Source organism: Bombus impatiens, unplaced genomic scaffold, assembly GCF_000188095.3.
Source record: "Bombus impatiens unplaced genomic scaffold, BIMP_2.2 scf_0969, whole genome shotgun sequence".
Lineage (NCBI taxonomy): Eukaryota > Metazoa > Arthropoda > Insecta > Hymenoptera > Apidae > Bombus > Bombus impatiens.
In genome coordinates this window covers 81,999-105,880 of record NT_177388.1, presented here as the reverse complement: position 1 = coordinate 105,880, position 23,882 = coordinate 81,999, and the positions used below count along the sequence as shown (strand labels likewise).

Sequence of the window (23,882 nt, the reverse complement as noted above, 5' to 3'; positions counted from 1 at the left end):
TTTTATTTATTAAACACTCGCTGATGACTATTTTATTAAATTTTGAATGTTTATTTTTCAATCTATTCAGATTTTACATTTTAAAGTAATATTGTTAATATTATCAGTTGCATACGTTTCACGATAATTCTCACAAGAATCTTTTAAAAGAGGATTAGTCATTTTAAATCTGTTTTTCCATAATAAATCTTCTTTCTGAGATGATTGATATCTAAGTCACGTAGCCTAAACAAGAATTCAGTTTAACTCATATTGGCGATATTGTTATCACGATATAAGATACAAAAATGAACATAACGTTCTACAATATTTACTACCACAATATTCTATGCTTGTGGAATAATTGTTACAAAAAAAATTGGGAAAACGCCATTAATCTTGAAACTATTTTTCCAGCGTAAAATTTGCTTCTGACATGATTCACGTCTAAATTACCATAACCAAGAGTCTATTCTAATCGCACACGTTCCGAGCTATTAAAATCGTTCGCTAAGAGGACACGCGTTGACTCTTGGCGCCGCATCAACAATACATCGCCCCTTTTACGGATGGACACAGTTCTGTGGAAACAACAAGAACACAAGAACATTCTGGCGACATATGCAAATACCTGACCGAGAAGAGAGTCGACATTGATCTCGTTTCAGTTGGCTGGTATCGTTTTGCAATTCCTTCAGCGAGTGGCTTTTCGCCGTTTCTCGAGACAGACGTTAATTAAATGATGCAGCCGATGCGACAACTCGATCGACAGTGGTTGCTCGTTATCGAACGCGGTCCACGGGCTTTTTGCATTGTAAGCAATACTGGCTACGCATCGTTGATTAATGCGGAAGTGTGAACGCGAAGACGGCTACTCGATTCCGGAGTATCCATTGATTCCAATGCTGTCTTTGTATTTTATTAACGAGCTCCACAAGAATTCGCGTTGTCTCTCTCCGCAGACATTGATTTCTAGCGAACATGGACAGAAGTAAAACGACTATTTTTCCGAGATTTTGCTATTATGTTATACGAGGGTCGTCACAGAAGGACATAATAAATTCGTTTTTGGTGATCATTTAATTTTGACGAAGGAACCACTTTAATATGATTAATCTTTTTAAAACGACTTGCTCTTTCGCTGCGAAATATTTTTTTCGAGCTGCGAGAGAAATAATAGATCTTTGTTGGTAATAATAGAAATAGAGTTGTTGATAATAGAAATATTTAATGTTTTTGTAAAAAGAAGACTAGAATTAGAAGCAATTTTATCGAATACTGACTTTGTTTCGCGATTCTTTTCAGACTTCGTTGATTCCATGATTCGCAATGTAATATGAGACGATTAGCAGCATATTATGATGTAATACGATAAAAAAAAAAAAAAAAAAATAAAATAAGCAAAAGGCGTATTTCGAGATACGAAGCGTTTTGCATCGAAATGCGAATTATCGAGTTATCAATTTATGTTTCGGCAGGAAATCGCGATGCAGGAAATGTAGGGAAACAGAGATCGTGAAACGATCGTTGAAAGGGACGAATACATTTGTAGTAGGCTACGTGGAAGAGGAAGTCTGTGCTTACGTAGAGAAACATTTGGAACAGCCTGGTGTATCCATGCTTTTATGCAACGTGCAGGGGTTAAGCAATGGTGTTTACGGCCGACTTTTGACGTCAGAATCGAAGTAGGTCGGGCATTAAAAGCTGCAGCACGTTCGATGGAAGAGTCACGGGCAAGAATATCGCGCGTTTTATGCGACAGATCGAGAATCGAAGGGCAAACGTCGAGCTTTTTCTCGAAATTGTGTCGCGTAATTCGTGATTGTCCACGGTCTTAAGTCGATCATGTCAAGAATTTTCATTTCAATTCGCAATGTCACGCTTTTCATTACAAGGGATAGAAGTTCGTGGGCAAGAAAAATGGAAGTTTTAATAGATAAGATTTTCATTAATTTATTGTATTGTATCATGATATCGAACTTTTAATTTGAAATATACATTGCACAATTTAGTTTCGTATATCAGTAGTCTGTTTTCTGAGAAATTTAATATTTAATGTCGAAATTGTATTTCGTTGTAATGTCGAAATTTATATGTCTTAAACTTCAATGGTTTGGGGAATTTGAAACAAGCCTGATAGGTGTATTTTTTTCGTAGAGTATTCTTAATAATGCTATACAGTGACTCTTATTAATAATCGGACACTATAGTATTCTATCGATTACTACTCTGTATATTTGATCATAATTAAAGTAACGTTCCTTTTGTTTTTTATTATAACGAAGCATGTATTTTTCTTGACAATAATGCAAATTTTGTTTGCTTGGACTAAATATTTGTGGCATAACATATAATACGCTATAATATGTTAGGAAATATATTATTCATACGTCGCATAAATATTCGGACACTTATTCATTCATATTTGTTTGTTACCCTTCTACAGCTTTAGTACTGTTTCGAAATATCAATTATTATTCGAAAATCATTGTCATCAGTCAGAAATGTTGAATATGAAACGAAAAAGCAAAAATACTTATTTTAACGTGCGACGATTAGACATTTCCAACCGTGAAAAAGGAAAATATTTATCGAGAAATCGTCTCTCTCTTAAAATTAAGCAAGTGTATCGTGGCAGACATAAAAAGGTACAATCGTGAGGATCGGATAGAGTAAATTCTTCAAAAAAGACGACCAAAGATACTTAACGATCGAGATAAACGGAATATTAGGAGGAAAATAAAAAATCCTGACTTAAATGCTCCTAAGTTAAGTGCTGAATTATTTGAAGAGTCAGAAAAGAAAGTTCATCCAGATACGATACGTCGAGTATTTAAAAGAATGTGAATATAACGGTAGAGTAGCACGTAGAAAGCCGTATGTAAATGAGGCAAATCGTAAGAAAAGATTAGTATTTACCAAATAATTTATTAACGAAGGACAAACTTGGTGGAATGATGTTTCTGCCGATGAAAGTAAATTCAGTTTACTTGGACCTGATGGACGAAAAATAGTGCCGCGTAAACGGAGTCAAGAGCTTAATTTTAGAAATTTAAGTCCGACAATTAAACACGAAGATGGAAGTGTCATGGTTTGGGGTTGTATTTCGTCGAAAGAAGTTGGGGAATTGGTTTTTATAGATGCAATTATGGATAAAAATAGGTATTTAGACATTTTAAAACAAAATCTAAAAAAAGGTGTAACTGCAGTGGACATTGAAAATACACTTTTTTTATCATGATAATGAGCCGGAACATAAAGCCAGGATAGTTTAAGAATATCTGTTATACAGGGTGGTTGGTAACTGGTGATACAAGGTGGTGGGTAACGGGTGATACAAGCGGAAAGGGGGGTGATTCTACGCGAAAAAGAAGTCGAAAATATACAATAAAAACTTTTTCTTTTTCTTTCCATTTTTTTTAAGAATCTACAGTGAGATCCGTTATAACGAGACGTGATAAAGTGCGCGCGTACCGAGCGAAAATTCAAAGTCGATTTTCTCGAAAACATAGCCTCAAACGAAAAATTTTTATTGTACATTTTCGACTTCTTTTTTCGCGTAGAATCACCCCCTTTCCGCTTGTACCACCAGTTACCAACCATCCTGTATAACTGCCCTCGTGTGTTACATAAAGCACCGCAATCACTGGATTTAAATCCAATTGGAAACTTATGGGACTATCTGGACAAAAAGATTCGGCAAACACTAATTACGTGAAGGATGAACTAAAACAAAGATTATTAGAAGAATGAAAGTGTACCACGCAAAATTATTTGCAAAAAATTATAACAAACATGCCAAATCAATTACAACATGTAATAAAACAAAAAAGCTATTCAACAAGATATTGACATTTAAAAAATTCATATAATATACATGTATTTTTTATGTAAAGTCATTCTAAAAAAATTAAATGTCCGAACATTTTTGCAACGTATGAATAATACATTTCCTAATGTATTATTTGTTATGCTACAAATTATTTAGTCTAAATAAATAAAATTTGGGTTATCGCCAAGAAAAATATATGCTTTATCATAATAAAAAACAAAAAATACGTTAATTAAATCATGGTCAAATATACAGAGTAGCAATGGATGGAATACTACAGTGTCCGAATATGAATAAGAGGAGTCACTGTATGTATATGCTAATATAATATGAATTTCAATATCCTTTCGGCTTAATGCAATAATCTTCAATTACATAGAACTATCAATGATCAAAGAATTTTTATCATTAAACATAAAAGTTAGGTTTCAAATTTTAAAGCAATTTGAATAAGTTTGTCCAAGATTTTTTTACTCGTTTCTACGCCCTCATTTTCACGACCCGCGATGATGCTTCTCCTTGATTCGCTCTCGCAAGCTCTGGAAAAACATCATTTTTTTCGATATCAACAGTTACGGAATGTACTCCACGTTGCAAGGGGAAAGTAGAATTAAATAAAGCTCGAGAGGATACTAGAGAAACAGGCATTCCTTTGCGTGTAGTTCCACAGTGATATTACTTTCATAGAGAAAACGAGCAGGGAGAGCATCTTCGAAACAATATCTTGGTCTTCGATTGAAACGAATACGATACAGAATTTCTCTCAGCTACGGTTTATTGCGCTCTTCGATATAAGACACTCGAAAGAAATTTTTGTACCATCGATGTTCGAATGTTTAATCAAGTTTGTTGACGTTCGGCTAAGTTCGATCATAAATTCGAGATATTGCTAAGATACCTCACGTGATGGATTGAAGTCTCTTTAACTTAGCGTAACAGCTTATTTTTTTTGTACACCGATTTTTCCGTGTATTTCGTTGTATACGAAAGGATAAGAAAGTCCAAAACGTCATAGTTAATCAGTAAGCACATAGAAAGCAAAGATTAAGGTGTTATCAGAAATGTTAGTTTGTTTAGCATATGTTTCACCTATATTGCTTTGGAACAATATTGATCCTTAATAATATCATTAGTTACGTGGAAATTTTCGAACAGAACGTTTTAGTGTAATTTAATGAATAAATATTTTCAAGAACTATTTAGAAGGAGTTCGGTCTCGATGCTCGATCCGGTTGCCCGCGTTACGACGGCGATTCGTTCGGAAGGCGCAGCCGCTTTGCCGGTTTCTGGATTGTGGCGTCTGGCCGCTGTCGCCTGAATTGCGTAAAAGCAAATCTCCTTACGAAAGGGTCGTGTACCTATACGGCTACGGTACCGTACTCCACGGTCTTTTATTCCGCATGAAGTGACACACCTACGTGCCGCTTTATTCAGAACATAGCTGGAAGTCTCAGGCAGCGACCTACCGCAAAGCCGTATTATTTCGACGAGCTGGATTTCCGTGTCATCCGCCTTTCCAAGACGCGTCATGCTGGACGATGAATCATTAAATCGGCCTTCAAACGCGCGAATATCGCGTCACTTCTGCTGTTAAGCATGAAACTCGATTTGGTCGATCTTGTTTAATGGCATATTCGATTAATTGCTTCGCACAATCGATGATGTTTGAGAAGATGCACGAATCTCGATAGCTATGAAATTTTTGCTAAATTATTTTTGCTAAAACGAAGAATTTAAATTTTGCGAAACGATAATACGAATTTTATAGTATTTATTTTAATTATGTAATAGTCTTGATATTTGCAACTTTACAGACCAATAACGTCGACGATGACTCAGTTGTATTTCTATAATTAGTGCGTGATTTTTCTATTAGTTTTATGGGGATGGGTTTGTAAATATGATTTTACGAAAATCCATGCCAGTTATGGATTACGTTTGACGCGATTCCTATTGGGTTTTTTTTGCAAGTTTAGAAAAGAATCAGTTAGTTCGTTGTTTGTGAAAGGAACGTACAATCATTTGAACTTTAATTGCACTTTCGAAGCACGTCTTTTCGTTTACATGATGAATAAAGAAGTTCGGAGCGCGCTTCATTGAGTAAAAAATTCAGTATGCGATAACAGTTATCCCATGGCAGACTTTAAGATAACAGAAGATGTCTCTACTCGCAGTATGCTCGTTAAAAACTGCCATTACCAGGGATCATGGAAAGGAATCGTTTATTAAATTTTATTCAAACATTAACCTTAATAGGAAGAATATTTGCACATATGCGTATATATTTAGTTTTTCTTTAATTCAAGCATGATTCTAAAGAATACAATGTACATCTCTGTGAATAAATACTCTTCAGTTTATAGGATCCTTTCAATTCATCCAATGGCCAGTCTAAATCTATATACAAAAGTAAAAAATGATTATCTTCCTCTGGTCTTACTAAATTCATCCCTGGATAGTGTAAAGTTGGGTAATGGTATGATTTGCGCTTTATTTCCGACTGAACTTTTTAATTGTAGTGGCTTTGAAAATGAAAGAACGCTTCTTTAACTACAAGAAACAGGGAAATATTTGTGGGTAAACTGAGTCATTTATATCCACGCTCATTTTTTCGTTCGTGAGATAAAGCGTTTGCAATCTTTTTCTACCACACAAGAATTCGAAAAAATTAAAATGTAAAATTTTCCATAAATTATCGATAGGAATTTGTCTACGGATTATTTCTTGTTCAAAATATTCTCGTATTATCCACCTTGCAACTTTCGCAAAGGCTTCACTACGCACACTACAAACACACCGAAGACTAAGAAAAGACTCTTAACCCGTCGCTTACCCTTCGCGCCCCTTAAGAACAAGCCCATCCCCATAAAACTAACAGAAATACGTTTCTTCCAGCACGTCCGCACAACAACGCATATCGGTTCCGTGATCGATCGACCTAATGAAAAGCGACGCGAGCGCCACGCCGTTCTGTTCTGCTAATTAATAAACTTCCATCGACACACCAAGAGTGAAAGGCTCGATTAAACGTCCTTGAAGGAGGTTGCATGTACTATATCCTCTATTACGCCCATTTATCGAATTTGACTAGTTTGGCCACAGAGACGAGATCGAATTCGAATTGGAATTCATGAACAGTTTCGCAGTGATTCTACGAACAGTTTTGCAGTAAACGGACTAATTAATTTTGCTGTGGTCCTTGAATGTTTTTCAATAGACTGTAGATGGAAAACAAGATAAATTACATCTCCCATCTTTTATATGACAATTTTAAGATTCAATATGTCGTCAATTAATTACATTTTCACTTGATTTGAGGATTAAATATACGTTTTTGTTACTCTCTTGGGAAATATTAATGACGTTAATTATGCCGCAATATTAATTGAATTAAATTAACACACAATTAAACTAGCATTATTCGTTTCCTACAAAACATTGCGTATTTATCAACTATTTTCGAAAGCTTTTCATAAATGCTTCTTTTATAAATACTTCTTTTGAGTCATCAAATAACACTGAAATCGGAAAATTAGTAATAATAGCGTTATCATATTTTGCTGTATGGACTTGTACTTTTATTAACACTTTTCTTAAATTTGGGACATCTTTTATCGTTAGAAAAGTGTAATGGGATGGGAAATAACCAGAAGAATGTAGCAGGGTTAATTCACGAGAACGTATATTGTAGAACAGATCATGATCCATGATGTAGCGCGTGATGTCGTGCGCCACGGTCGAGAAGCTCGACGACGTAACGGTCAGAAAATAAAGATGTTAACCACTCTCTCCCTCTCCCCCCTCTTTCTCCATCCATCTCTCTCTCTCTCTCTTTCTTTATAGTGATAGCTATCTACGTTTTATCGCGTGGCAATGCGCGATCGCATCGGTGTTATAGATATGAATTCTCTTTTCCGTCGCTACGGGTGGTCAAGGACTCCCTCAAAGACAGAAACGTGCTAGCCTCGACACCAAGTTTTCCCCCTACCCCCTTGCTTTCTTCTTTATATCACCGATCGTCTATGTCCTTTTCGCAACTTTCGCTCGTACCATCGTTGGTTATCCCTGTTCTCATTTGTGGCTTCTCGTGGATCCCACGTGGGACTTTCGCGACTGCCTCCTGGCCAATTAACCATACGCAGAAAAAAACTGCTGCTGAAAAGTAATATGTCCCTGTGACCCGTGTAGAAATTTCAGAAGAGTTGCAGGATATTCTCCATTTTCCTTCTTCCTGTTTCCTTGTTATCGGTGTGCAAATCTTACACGCAAGTCCACCGGATCTAAAGAAAGGTTATTGCAGTTAAACTTATATAGAGATTTTGAAGTTATGTCGCTCTTTGATCAGATTAGTTTTAGGTATATTCATTATCATAGGATATTTTGTTTTATCTAAGATTTTTCTAGCGGATATTTTGACTGTATCTGTTTTCATTAATTTGATGCGTGTCTTTTACAAATATTTCTATTAAAAAAATGTTTTGCTGAAATTTGTTCTATGTATTATTTTCATTAATTTTTGTGGTCGAGTAATGAAATATTTCTTATATGTTATTTATTAAGATATTGTTTTGAAATTGAAGCTTTTGTTGTGTTTCTTACTGAACCGTTGAATACACTACAGCCTGCTATGGAAGTGTAAATATTTGGGATTGGTTTCATAATCGTTTGATGCTTATGTTATGTTATGCATTATGTACTGATCTCAATTTTTTTCATGCGAATTTAATCGAATAAATATAGAAAAATATGTCGCGTTTATCTCGTCAAAAACAGTACCTCGTGAATGGAAAAGAATGATGAAAGAACGAGAGATCTAGTTCCAAGAACGTCGACGATCACACGTTTTTATGATAAGGAACAAGTGTTACTGAACTATGCCCATTCATAACCCATTTGGCATCTCGGAAGATTAGATACGCAGCTTGCTCAGATAACTTTTCTGATTGACAACCTGGAAACAGTGGAAGAGTAACGTATCGTTTCTTATCGGTTTCTAGAAACGAGCGAGAAGATGCTGTATTGCAACACGAGTCTAGTATATTAACCTTTCTGTGATCTATGTTTCTCTCAAAAGTTTCTCTCGTTTTGTAAGAAAATAATAGATGTACGACATTTCCTGTTTTGTATTATTTTGTTGAATTATGTATGCCGCATTTTTTTCTATTACGTTGTTCTATTTACATTTGACAGATTAGGTTTCATGTTTGTATAAACATTGCTGGATAAGGCAGATGCGCGCAGATAGCGAAAGATACTTTTGGGACAACCTAATACGATTCTATTTAAAAATTTAAGCATTCATACAAAACTTTAAATTTAAATTCTATAATTCAAAATTCCATATTCTCAAATCTAAGTTGAAACTTTCAAGCCTCTAGTTTTAAGTAAAAACTATATAATTTAAAACTTACAATGTTGTTTAGTTAATATCGTTTAACATTCTTTTCTTATGTACATTAATAAAATACCCTGTTAAAGCATGACAAGCTAAAAGATTCTTTATATATATAAATTCTTCGTAACAAAAGAGTAAATTTCCCTTCTGACGGACATCATCCTCAAGAACAAAACCCTTCGAAATCGACAATGACTCCAGAACGGTTGACACCAATACTCGGAATTCCAGCATACAGATCGATCTCATTCCTGTCGGTCGCGAATAAATTCCTGCCTCGTTTTAGTAATTCCCTCCTTCGGGACGTCCGTTTTCCCTTGTCTCGTGAGTTTCATCGCGATGCATTCCTTTCGCGCTGCGACACACTCGCGTTCTCGCGAGTTTTTCACGTCACGCTGTCAGCCAAGGTATCTCGTCTCGCATAATGAAGAGCACCGTTTTCGTCGTGGTCGCCGCTTTTTCTGACGAGGCCTTCATCCACCAAACGAGCAGGGTCGTGCGCTGCAAGCAGAGGAATCCTGCCCCGCTAATGATCAGAATGTTTGTTCATGTAAATGCGGATCCCGGCCCTTTTTTCTTTCGCACACTTTGCTGAAAACGAGTTTATCGCACGAGCCTGGTTGTCTTCGATAATGTTTCTGCTGTTCGTTGACTAGTGATCCTTTAATTTTGTCGAGCGAAGAAGAAAATCGTTGTTTCCTCATTTAATGGGACTGTGCCTTTGAGAGATCGGCACGGGATATAATTATGGCACAATTATGTTCAAACTTGACAGATTCCAATAATTTTGAATTATTTTTTCATATTCGATATATTTCGGAAATTTCTTGCATCTATAATTGGTGATTACTCGTTTGACATTTGATGCGTTGAAGATCTTTTGCTTTTTTAAAATGAAATAATGAAATAAAATTAAGAACTTTGAAAACTAACTTGAATTTCTATAGCTTATATCTAATAATGTGTGGGATAATTGTGAAGAAATAAATTAACTTTTCTAATGTACGTGTGATTTCTTTTGTTATAGAGATCGAAGCACAAGAAGCTTGCAAATGGCTGAGAGCGGCTGGTTTTCCACAATATGCGCAGATGTACGAGGGTAAGTTAAGCTCATTTTTCAATATTTAGCTATAATATGTTTACAAAACCTAACTGAATATTACAACGCTTAAAAGTAAAAATTGAAAATATTTTTGTTTATAATATCGCTTCCTCATATATTCATCTTAACACGTGAAATAACCGAAAGAAAAGGAATATAGTAAGATATCTTTTATTTCTGCCTATCTTCGGGTTCCAAGAATAATTACTGTCATAGAGGAATAACAATATCCATCTTCAATCATTATTCACCCCAGCAAAGGAAAGAAATAAAATGGAATGAATCATTTACATCCACATTGACTCATCTATGTAAAACGCATCCTACAACAGTCTAAGGGCACAATAGAATCTGTCATTGATAAAATCTAAATCTTCGACGTTTAAGCACGCTTTCTGAATTGGAAGTGCTCCAAAATATGTAATTAAAATGAAAAGCAATTCTTGCGGGGGTGACCGCTCGTTATTTTTGACAGCTCCAATTTACTTTCAATTTACCATGCATAATTCACCATGATAATCGACACGATCTCTTAGGAAAGCCTCTTTCGAGTCTTTACTCTCGAGAATCTCCTCGCACGACGCATAGAAAGTTGTCAGCTGTTGTCCAGATCAGGACAGATTATGGGTCGAAAAAAGTTTCACGAAATTCGAGCATCCCCTTTCTCGTTTCCTCTCGCTTTCGGAGCCATGTGGTTCTTCTCACTTTGAATGCAGTCCACCATTTTTCATTTCCAAGCGGTCACGTATAGCGAAAAGCGTGGTCACGTCCTCTAGCTGCCCGAAAAGGGGTGACGTTTCAAAGAGAGAATGTCAACTTTTGAGGCTCGAGGCAAACAGCGTCGTTAGCTCGAGAGGGATCAGCACTTTGCGGTAGAAATAACTCAAAATGACCGGTTAGCACGGATTTTTATGAAGTGGATCTCTGTAATCCTCATAATTATTATGTTGGATAGATGAGTTTTGTTTACTCATTTTATTCCAGTAATTTTGCGAAGCAGCCGTTGCAGTTATAATATTTTGAGAAGCATACGTATTTAAGATAGCAGATGTTATAACAAATTATTTTAGTACTTAAGAGTTGATCAAACTTGTATGTAATTTTTTCGAACATAAAAGAAGGAATATAGACGAAATTTTTAACTAAAAAATTGAAATCGAAAATTTTAAATTTGAAAAATTGGATTTGAAATTGTTTATCTGGTAATGTAAAGTTTAGATTTGAGATTTTGAATTTGAAATTGTTTGTTTCGGAATTAAAACTTGAAAATACAAATTTTAAATTTAGAATTTCAATTCAACATTTGCTTTCATAAGCAATATACATTTAAGACAATAACATGGAAAATAATTACATTAATAATGTTACAAACACTGAACCACTATGATAGTCACAAGCAATATTGACAGAATGATAAAAATATTGCTGATATCAGATTTATGTTGACACTTATGTTTCGTATATAATGTCTATCACATGGACAAATTCGGTTTCAAAGAAATGTCGCGTGTGGTCAAAGCACATTCGTCACGCATCCCTTCGAAAAAATGGACCAAGGCATCGAAAGATGAAAATAAGAGAATCGACCCAAGTGTAGATTTACAATACCATTTTAAATAAGAAAAATCGTCAAGTCAAAAGAGAGGGTGGTCCATGGACCACCGAAGCGGACGTACGCGAATGTTTTCGATGGCAGTCTGGTGTACGTGAGATTTTTACTAATATCCGCGGCCTCGGAAACAAAGGTCTCCCTGTTTCGTTTTTGTTTTTCCCTCAGCTACGTACCTCCATAATATTAGAGTATAAATTTCAAGATCTCATTGTTCGACGGCCTTGAATGAACCGTTTCATTTGCAATTCATCGATCGCGGAGAGGTAAAGAAATGTAACGAGTTTCGATTTTGTATTTCCAATTATAATTATGAAACTTTGTTTATGAATTAATTATGAATGTTTACTTTCTCTTATATACTTTACGATATATTATATCATGAATATCGTTTATAAAAATTATCGAGGAATTTATAAAATTGATAATAATTGCTATGAATATATCTATAAGTTACTGTCAGGGAAATAATTACCAATAAAATGCAACGAAACGACGAATGATAAAATTAGATTTGAAAAACATGGATACCAAAGTGCTTGAACATGAAGTTTCTAAATTATATATTATTGTAGAACACTTATAATATCCCTCATTTGAAGTAATACTACTAAATAAGTTACATTAATTGTTATGTTACAGTTACGAGTAAAATCACATCTTTTGACATAATAAAAGTCCAAATTACAGTTTTATTTTTCTAACTAAATTACAATTTATTAATAATTTTATACCTATAAATTATCATTTATATTTTAAATAAAACTAAAGGAGGATCAAATAAAAATCGGTGCCTGTACCAGATGTCTAGATTCGGGAAAGCTTCCGTAGCACGTAATTTTATTCTGCTAACAAAACGCACTGTAAAATTACATTGTTCCAACGAAACGGCTAATCGTTTACAAATAACGGACCGTTTCCGTGCGAATTGCCGTAGATTGTTTAAAAATAGGTTCTCGGGGTGCACTGGCGCGGCAGTAGCAGGCAAATAAACAGCGCGATGAAACAATGACTCGCTAATGACGCTGTAAGAACAGTACCGGGCTGCCGCGAGTGCAAACGCAACTGCAAGAACGCATAGACGTGCAAGTGTGCAATAACGAATGCATTGTTGGCAGGCGCTGCGACAAAGGGCCCATTATGATAAGTATTAACATGTCCGGACGCATCAAGCTGCTCCTTAATAAGTTACTATCGCTCCTGGCGTCGCGATTCGATTCGCTTTGCCCACGTGTCACTCGTTACAAGTTTTCTCTCGCGGTTTTTTTCTGTCCTTTTATGAAATTTTTTGATCAAACGCCATTTTCCGTCTTATGAGAATTCGCAGAAGTCTAGCAGAATGCAGGAGTTTAACGTTACGGCTACCCATAGACTGATATCAAATCTATTGACTTTACAATTACTAAAAACATTTAAATATTTTTCATAATTTTCGACTTTTTTTTTATTCGGGCAGAAAGAAGATTATTACATATATTTATTATTCTTAATTTATACCGAAGTTTTGGTGTTGTAATACTTGGCGAATATCTTTTCGTTTCCTTTTGAAAAATGATATTTTTACGCTTCTTTTCGAATTTCCGTTGCTTTTTTGTCCATTTATCACTAACACCATCTGGAATTAAAGCAATAAGCGTGAAAAAAATATTGACAAAAAGATTGGAATATCTTAAGAACTTTTTGTTAGACCAAGAGAATTATTTCGATGACCGTCAAGTGGTTAATCATAAAATATCGTACACAAAATCAAAGTTTGGCAAAGATTGATATATGGCCATGGTATAACGAGCAGGTGCAAAATTATCATGCACGTGAAATGAGATGTATTAACTGTAAGTACTATCACTTCATCAATGTATATATTCATATGCTACATAACTATATAGGTATATTAATATCTGGACATGTAAACGTAACTCTTAAAAGCCATTAATTATAGTATTTATAAAAAGAACTTCGAAATAATCAATGTCATAAATCTTCAACCATACCTTGTTCACACACGGTGCAACTTTACGGCAGGAGCAACTTCTTAAATTCTTGATACGAATCTTTAGACTGCGTGAAAACAAAAATAAAAAGTCAGGAACTGAGATCACGAAACCTTACTTCCTCGTTTTACTTTCCTTCTCCCATATCAGCCTCCCTATCATCGTCCTACATTCACACCTAAGGAATTTTTCGCTGCCAATTTTACACTTTCTAGACTTCGAAGTACTCCTTTCCCAAGAAACTTCTTCCTTTCCATAATTAGCTGCGCATGTTGTATGAAGCAAGGTAGAGTTATCTGAGTTACATAAGATTCGATATCTTAAAATTCAATTTTGAATATTGCACGTAATTATGAGACGCCATTAGTCTTTAATATAATAATGAAAGAATATATAAACTAATTACTAAAATACTAAAATTACATCAAACAATATATTCGGAAGAGGGCATTCAAGTATTGTATGTTTAAACAATTGTTACGGCACACCAGTTGAAAATCGTGGCCCTAACCTAAAAGTGGAGCAGACAAAACAGAGCCTCCTTTCGTATCCTCCATCCGGACGCGTATCGCGGGTACCGGACACGGTATCATGTTCGAGGTAAAACGAAGTTGACACGCAACCTGCCATGGGAGCGTGTCGCGTGGTAGCATTGAGCCAGGTGTAGAACGATACCGGGGAAAGGACTAACAACTCGCGTTCTGTGGTCATTAACGTCCTTGGTGCCAGCGAGTAATTCCAGGTCTTTCTTCAATTTCAAGAGCTCTAATGCGGGAATAATAATGAGGCGTACGTCGCCGTGCGATGATTAATGACCGAAGCGATTTTTCAACGGTACGGTGGCGCAACGCCGCCAATTTACGCCTGGATAGACTGTCGAACGACCAGCTGCCTGCTAAATAACACAATGTCCCGCGAGATTTATGCGGAAACGGGGTCGAGGGATTTTAAACCTGGAGGAATTAGTAGGCCGTGCACCATAGCGTTGGCATAAATTCTCTACGCTGTCTCGTTACCGCGTTTATTTAAATCAATTTCGATCGATGTGCGTCCGGATACACTGACAGCGATATAACGCCAGTTAGACGGTTATTTAGTACCATTTAGTTGTGCGAATGGAGCGAACTTTGATGCTGAGCGGAGGCGGTAAGTTAGTAAACGCGGTAGCACGACAGTATGCCTTTACGACTGCTGGTTTCGATGCGAGCCTTTCAGAAATCAAACTGACCGATTGTACCTTTTATTCGGTCTTTAATTTCATTATACAAGTACACGATTAATATTTAGTTTTCAAGAAACAAATTACTTACTTTCATAATTCATTCATCGTAACGTGATGTAAATAATGGTAAATTACAAGGTAAATTTAAAAAGCAATATTTTTCAAGTAAAAGTGATCGTCACTCTTCTATACTTTTTAACTTATAAAGTTAATCAATGTCGTCTCTGGACAAGTCATATAATAGTGTCCCATAAATAAAACTATTTTAGAAAAATTTTTGTTTGACACGAACTGCCCTAACTACTATATTACAAAGATATCGTAAACGTCACAAATTATTATTCGTCATTGTAAATTTCTAAACTTACTCTTTTGTACGAAATAATCGATGAGTAATTTTTTTAAAGTACTAACGAATTATTTGTATAGAAATTCTGCCAACAGTTGTCAAATAAATAAACGTTTAAATAAACGTTAGTCTTGATTCAGCATGAATGTAAATTTATATTTCAATTCTATTTAAATCATATTACACTGATGCAACGAGGGCAGAAATCAAAGGAATATCCGATAAAGTACGCACGATATCTCTCCAATAACTTTCCTCGATACTAACTTATTCGGACTTTGAAATAGGAGACAAGTCGCGTATTTGCAATCGAGGAATATTTCTTGAAAAACTTAACAAGCTGGCAAAGGTTCAAGCTTCTCTGAATTCATCTAGTATTTCAACGTATCTATAATTCTTCTGTGAGAAATGTAGGCGTAAATAGTAGGGAAGAAAGTCGAGAATCTTCGAGTCTAAATTCTGATCGCTGGAAAGCTTCTCAAATTTTATTAAAGAAGCTGCTAAGCATCGAGTAGAAAAAAGATGGCTTTGTTGAATGAATGAAAAATTATTATTAGATTGATGTTATTATTAAACTTGATATCATTACGCAAAGTTTACCACACCATAATAGACGAACTATTAAGAGATAACGGGATTACATCGAAAAGCACTTTGCATGCTATCCGAAATTTCATCATGTAACCAAGACTTACATAAAAAAAGCTAAGACATGGACGTTGCTTAAGCTTTTTCTAAGATATAATCAGCAACAAATCTCTTTTGGCAAATTTTGGCAAAGTTTTTACTCTTCGATAAAATACGTAAAATACGTAAAAATTGTTTAAATTAGTTAAATCTTCTCCAGTAAATTTTTGAAAAACTTTTTCTAAAATTATGTATAATAATACATCCACCAAAATCGCTGAACTACGTCATTTTTTACCTAATTCACGAAAAATAACACAAACACTATAAAATCAGCTCTCGAAACAACAACAAAATGATTCATCCTATCCAATTGCGTATAACATTCCGTCGAATACAATCAAACGAAATCAAACCCCTAAAGCCAATCCTTCCTTTCCTCCTCTTACCCCTTCCTTCCAAATTAAAGGATAATAAAGCGCATGATATACATACATAGAGAACGTGTATATCTCTGAAACAAAAAAAAAAAAAAAAGAGACAAATAATGGACAAGAAGCATGTTAAGAAGTTGGCAAACAAGCGACGATACTGTTCCTTCCCCTCGAAATAACGCGTGTTCGAGCGAGGTGCGCTCGAGCGTTCAGCCGTACGATGAAAAGCGGTCTGTCAGACGGTATCCATCCGTCGCTAATTAGTATACACGTGGATTAACCGTGGATCACGTGTAACTGCAGCCAGGGATCGTGGAAAGTATCGAGTCACGCCTCTCTTGTTTCCATTATATTAATCAAACGAGCCGATCCTCGTAGTCAAGGGAAAGAATCTAATCTTTGCACGGTCTCTCCCGGATCTCGTTGTTGTTTGAGAACGGAGTGATTAAACGCGACTTATTTCGTCGCGGCGTTTCAAGCGTCATGTTAACACAGCGTGCCCAACATTGTATGAAATCCAGCTGAGAAGTCGTACAGATAGTCGCCTAGATTTTTCGTATTCGTGGCTAACAACCGCGCGTAAACCGAGGGGCCGGCGATTTCTCGCTGGAGAATTGGGCTAATGAGCGGCTCGATCGTCGATTACGATCGGTTTTCGCGGCGGAACCTCTATTTCTGGCCTTTCTTTTCATTCGATCCTCCTTTGTATGCGGCCCGCAGGTTTGTAAAACGAGACTACGTCGATACATTCTGATTAAATAATAATGTTAGTAGGATAAATGGCACGGACAGGTATGGATTCACATTGGTAACTTAACTCGTTAACCCGATAATCTCTTAATTAGGCTTCTGTCGTTCTAGTTAACTTCTATCATCGTGAAGTTAAACATTAATAAAGACAAATCAATTTGGAATAAATGGATTTTAACTCTTTTAAACGTATGTATGTAGATGCGATGAAATTTATTCCACGACTAATTATACGAAGTATTTCAACACTCATAAGTGTTTTTCTATATTAATAAAATGCTTCGATCTGTTTATCAGAAACACTTGCAATTCTGCGTACCATTGCGAAAGAGTTAAAAATGTTGATTACACATGTTATGCATATGAATATATAAAAATGTAATATATTAGATAATGAACAGAGATCTGAATATCATTCATGATTTAGTACTTGGAGATTTATTAAATTAAGATTTATGAATTTGAAATTCAACTTGGAAGAATCGTGGACGAAAAATGACTTGGTCATTATGGCCCGATTAATCAACTACAAAATTGAAAGCTTTAACGGTAAATGAGGACCATCTATGGTCGTTCGAAATTCGAATCCGTGAATTTCGTCCTATATTAATGAATAACCTAATAACGTCGTCCTCATTGGCACACGGCCAACCGAGTCATTTTACATTGAAATGATTTTATTAACGGACGTCACAGCACTACGAACATAAAAATAGGAAAAATCATTTGTTTCGAATTCAGACTGTTACATCCATTAAAGCAGAACATTAATTGGAAAAGTATTTGACATTTTTAGGATTCCTAAAATGATTAAGATAAAGATAAAATGTCTATTCACCAGTCCATAAAAATAAACGCATTAAGCAGGACTGTGTACGCTCGCACGTTAACTTGGATCTTACTATTTAAAAATCTAGCATTACAAAAAAAAAGGTGCCCTACTTTATTGGAATGACGTATAAGAAACCGCTCAAAGAAAGAATTTGGACCTTCTATATTTATCAATCGCGTTTCTACGAGATTCAGCGTTGACCACCATGGTAATTTTCTGTACTTTCGTGCGTTTACGTATTTTCTTGGAACGAGACACGCTTCCAGGCTTTTCTTGCCTGATTTGTTGAGACTCCTGAATGGTTCGTTGAGAGAATGAAATCCATAAACTTGTGGAAAGTATATCTGTTTACATCGTACAGACAAACGGCAAATAAAAGCGGGAATATAATAAAAGTGACGGTGTCGCAAAAATATCCCATTACATATTCTACCGACAGTAAGTTTTCTTTTTATTGCAAATGTTCTATTCTTCGTTTCGATCGAATCTTTTTTTAAATTATAACCTCATGTGTCTTAAGTAAAGGATTTTATAATTCTAGAAGATTCGTGGTATCTGCCTGATGCTAAAAAGATTTTCTTGCACAGGAAATTAAATACAAAAATTACAAATAATGCGTATCTGAGTAGCTTGATAAACTTTTTACATAATGGACACGTCGTTTCTTGTATACTCTAATTATAAATTTCATTTTCAAATTGTGCATTTTAGTGCACAGTTCATAAAATACATATCATGCCGCTTATTGTAGGCATAAACACGTACCTTTGTCGTTCCTACAAATTTGCAGGTAGCTAACCATTTCACACCTTAAACACTAGCATGAAAAATATACTTAAGAGTTACATCAATAACGAACTACCAATCCGGAAGATAATCTTCTCCATTTCTTCTTTCGAACTCAAACTAATTGATATATGTATCAATGTATCTCACAAACACCTACCATGCCAGTATCGCATCACGAACCTCGTGAGATCAAAAAATATATAACAAAATAACAACGATCAATCTTGCGTATAAACGTAATAAAACAGCGATCAATCACGTCAACAGTTACGTCCGCCAAATGTATCTCCACGATACTCCATAGCCCGTATCGTCCATAACGCCGATGCGATGGCCCAATTCTCAAGACGCCATTGAAAGGTGGCCCAGCGTCACGTGAGCTCAGTCCTTTTTGTACTATCGTGCTACTACTGCAAGAGTATCGCTCTATATAACGTCAGCTGGCCACATTTTCATTTACCGTGCGAATTTACGATACTTACTCGAAAGTAATTTCAATCGGTACATCTAAAATTACACGCCGGTCTGTAGTCACGATTCACGAAATGCCGCGATGTCGGAAGCACGTGCTGCTCTTTCTGTTCCTTTCATCGATTTGGAACACGTCCAGCGATGGTCTCTTCTTTATTTTCTACTCTTTCGTCTTGTTCCTCTCCGTCTCTCGCTCTCGTCCCGTTGTCCAGCTCGAAAATCGTAATCATCCTGTTTCTGAGCAGCCAGACAGCCGGTCTATTACCCGGAATTGCGAATGGCACGCGGGCAGCTGTCGCTACAACGATTTCCGTGGATGGGGTTCGCTTAATTAGTTGCTCGAAACACGCATATAGAACGGTTCACGGAACCGGACGTGGAAGAACCCACCAAGAAGGATAGTCGAGAAACCTTCTCTCGCAGACGAGGTTCATTAGGTTTCTGGGGTATTTGCGCGACGAGAATATTTGGCGATGATTAAGAACAGGCACAACGACGCTTATTATTCTGTTGCGGCAGAGTCGTTACGAGGCGGGCCTTTGCACCGCGGATGGCAAATACAAATTAGCATGTGGATCGCTGGCCTTTGCGGTAGCCCGTTTGGAAACGCCATTAACGGCGTTTTTGGAATCGTTTAATTCTCAGAACCCGCGATAATTGGGACACCTGTAGAAATTGGAGATTTGTGATATGGCCGAATAAATTCGCTGTGTTCTTTGATCGACTGAATTATTGTCAGTTTAGAAACAGATTAGTGCCAGTTTTCTGTGATCTTCATACGTTACTATTTCTATTAGGTTGTATAATTTTTGTTTACGTCATTTTTTTTACTTTATTCGAAGTAAAGGGAAGGTAAAGCTTTTTCCAGAGACTCTTTCTTCAAAACTTTCAGCTGATTCCATAAAGCACAGCGGAAATATAGCCGTAGGATGCTTGAAAGAGGAACGGATGAAAGGGAAATTTAGAGCGGCGATGATTATTTAAACTAAGCAGTTGTTACGTTGTAGCTGCGCAAAACGGGACGTCCTAGTTAACCACGACCTCATGAAACGTATGCGGTCATGACTTACAAGATTCGCCGGAGCGAAAACTAGAGTGCATACATATGTTCATAGAGGAAGTTAAAACTGGCCCGGGTTCTGTTTAAAGTACTAATATTACGTCTCGTTATGAATTTTAGGCAAAAAATTATTCTTGAAATTTCGCGTGCCTCGCGCGATAATTATTACAAGAGATAGTAAGAACTTATAAAAATACATAGTTAATGTGAAATCGATCTGGTCAGCGGAGGATTCAGACTTTCTCAAGTGAAAATTTTATTAATTAAAGCAATTAGGTAAAGAAAAATATTCGTGAGGTGAAATTTACTGATTAAATTATATCTTAGGAATTAATTAAAGTAGCTTGAATCTTTCAAAAAATTCTTTACGTGATCTTTTTATGTTAGAAATGATATTTGAATCGAACAAAGTAATAACTTAAATCTTTTCAATTACACTTTAATAATTAGACAAATTAATGTAGGTTCATTCTCTTTAAATGTATTTTGATTCATTCTATATCAAAGATATGTTTCTATTTTTACTTAATGGACGTCCTTTTACTATCTATAGTTTACAGATGGTAAAAGAGCATTATTATCCGATAATTTTTAGCACATTCATATTATTCCTGATACCTAGATTTTTTCCAAGTAAACCAGCTCTTTAAGTCATTTCACATATAGAATCTTCCAATCATTCTATCAATATTCATCTGTCTAATATAAATATGTAAGCATATAATTATCTTTCACCATTTTCGCAATTACCATTCACAGAAACGTCATTCCATCATGACCATCCGCAACATGTGCAAAGGTACGACAAAAGAATCTTGACGGCGATTTTCCATCGAAGGCGCCGTGTCAGGGAAAGTGGGTGAAGGTTCCTCGCAGCGAAAAATTCTTTTCATCAGTGCACGCACGAGATTATTATTGTAGCCGGGGTTGTTTACCACCGCTTTATTTCCGACAAAAGTCCGCGTCCTTCGGTTCCTTTGCTGAATTGTAATCTAAGCAACCTTCGTCCCAGTTTTCAGGAATCGCCATCGATATTTCCCGATGAACGGCCATACGTTTTCCTCTATTTTCAGTGGTCCGATGTCAAATCGACCAAGGTTTCGCATAAAACGTAACCACATCAGGGTTCTCACGTTTAAACGAAAGAATTCCGTTTGGCATGCATCCGCAACCAGCAATGATTCGCTTGTGACCAATATTGACACTGATAAATGACGTTGAATTTGTTGACTTTTTTTTGTTATACATTACGATAGAGGGACGGATGGTGTTACTGTTACGCTTGCTTTACAAATAGCCGACCCTGTAAGGAGGACGTCATTAAATTTAGATTTTGAAGGCAAAGTCGAGTGGAACAACGAAAGAAGCGTGTCGGATCGTTTGTCGTTACCGGCATCGTTACTTAATATTTTTTAATATTTCTTCGGCCCCGGTTCTGCTTCGTTCGCGTTGCAAATGGTAGAAAATCGTGCTTGAGAGGAATATCAAAATCTACGCTTGAAAAATATACTATATATATGTTATAACGTTTTGAATTCTGATCGAGGAATTTTTTTTAGAAAAGTGCCCACAAATAAATTTAATTATTTAGTTTACTTCTTGTTTCTTAATACCAGTTACGTTTGTATTCGTTATTATAATTCGAATAATAATTAAGATTGAAAAACGATTCTTAAAGACCTTTGTTCTTTCCATACTTACTAAAATAAAATAAACTACACCGGAAAATGCGTCGGTATACACTATTTACATTTTAGTTTAAACAAGACGGTTTTAGATCTTCAGAGAACAGCTTGGTAATTATAGCATGGAATTTTTTCCCGTCTAAGTTACTCTGAAATCAAATAAAGAATAAAATTCGTAGACATACGGAGAGGCTTTTAATGAAATGAGCTTTGAAAAGATGTAGTTTTTGTTACAATGTTCCCACTTTGTCAGAAACAGATTAGGCGAATAGTTGTATATTGTTACAGCAAGAATAGAAAGAATAATATTTCCTTAAACTTAATTTAACCATGAAGCGTATAATGAGTCATAACGATGCATTCTCGCTGACTTGCATGTTGGTGTAGGCCAGTTGTATTAGTCAGACTATGGGAATATACGCAGCTGGAACAGTCCGAATTTTAAACCGATATATTATGCATACTAATTATGATAAATCATTAATAGCAAATTTTTGTATTCGTGAATGTAAATCAATTAAGTAACTGATTCAATCATCCGATTTATTAAATCAATTGAGTAATCAAATCAATTAAGTCAGTTATAAATTAAAAGAGAAGGACATATATAATAATTCTACAGAGAGAATTTACACAATTAGAAAACTAATATTTGACGAATTATTAACAGAACGATTCATTCATTTAGAATTCTTCCTTGTGGCGAGAAGGTCAAGTTTACAAGTAGTAGATTAAAGTAGTGCCTACGTGACAGGATTCGAAATGCACTAATCGCCTTTCTCTTGAATTTCGACTGAGACGTTTTAACGTTATCTTTAAGCCACCAGTCCTTTGTTATTCTCCACCATCGAACAGATGATAATAAAAGATAGGCTCGATACCAGACCTAATCCAGCGCTGCCAGCACGTACGACGTTGTATAGTGTACACAATTAGTCAATGCGATGTTGATTCCAATTCTAACGTACTTTACTTCCTCCTAACGTTGCAAATTACTAAAACGTTTCCTCTTTTCTGTCTGATAAGTTCGAGCCATCATTATTCGACCAATTGATAGTCGTCTCGTTTTGAACTTGTTTTTTAAATAAACCTATAGATATCTGTCACCTTTTAGTGTCCATGTACAGTAGAAATATAAAAACTATGTTAAAAAAATAGAAAATAAAAGAGAGATACAGTGGCTTCATTGCGAATGATCATGACACTTTTCAACATGCTGACATTAATTGGCCAGCACGCTCTTGTGATTTAACGTCTATGGATTTTACATTTGAATACTCGATTAACGTATTCATTGCTATTGACAGGTATGTTGCGTCCATTCCATTAATTCGCAGAATATAATGACGCAATTGTTGCATTTCAATTTTTGTGTATTTGGATAAGACAATCTAGAAAGACACATAAAGCAACGGCAGCATATCGGAACGATCATCGTTATTAAAAATAAAAAAGTTCTTGGTAAAAAAAGAAAAGAATATAACTCCAGAAATGGTAGTTTCTTATTTACAATAGAATCGTAATGATGTATAAAATACCTTTCAAACGCAAAATCTAAGTGAAAGATAAAGATTGTACGGCAAACCTGTTTTGAACAAGATGAAACGCAAAGAAAATAACAGGAAGATACTAGGAGGTGAATTGATTATTATTACGAGTTGAATCGCTGATACGATTCATCAGAAATCAGTAAAAAAATCAATATATCTGAAATGAGATTTATGCTCCGAGTTTGCCAGGTTTCACTGCCTGAAA

At 35.7% G+C, this 23,882-nt stretch overlaps 1 protein-coding gene across 2 annotated transcripts in view; it reads left to right on the top strand.

Moving 5' to 3' along the window:
- The window catches only part of LOC100745795 (rho GTPase-activating protein 7), a 356,581-nt gene that overhangs the window by 264,549 nt on the left and 68,150 nt on the right, over positions 1-23,882 (top strand). For both annotated transcript variants that reach the window (XM_003493120.4, XM_012391197.3), the window contains one exon: positions 10,234-10,305. In XM_003493120.4, coding sequence (XP_003493168.1) covers positions 10,234-10,305 — 72 coding nt within the window. The remainder of the gene's footprint in view (positions 1-10,233; positions 10,306-23,882) is intronic.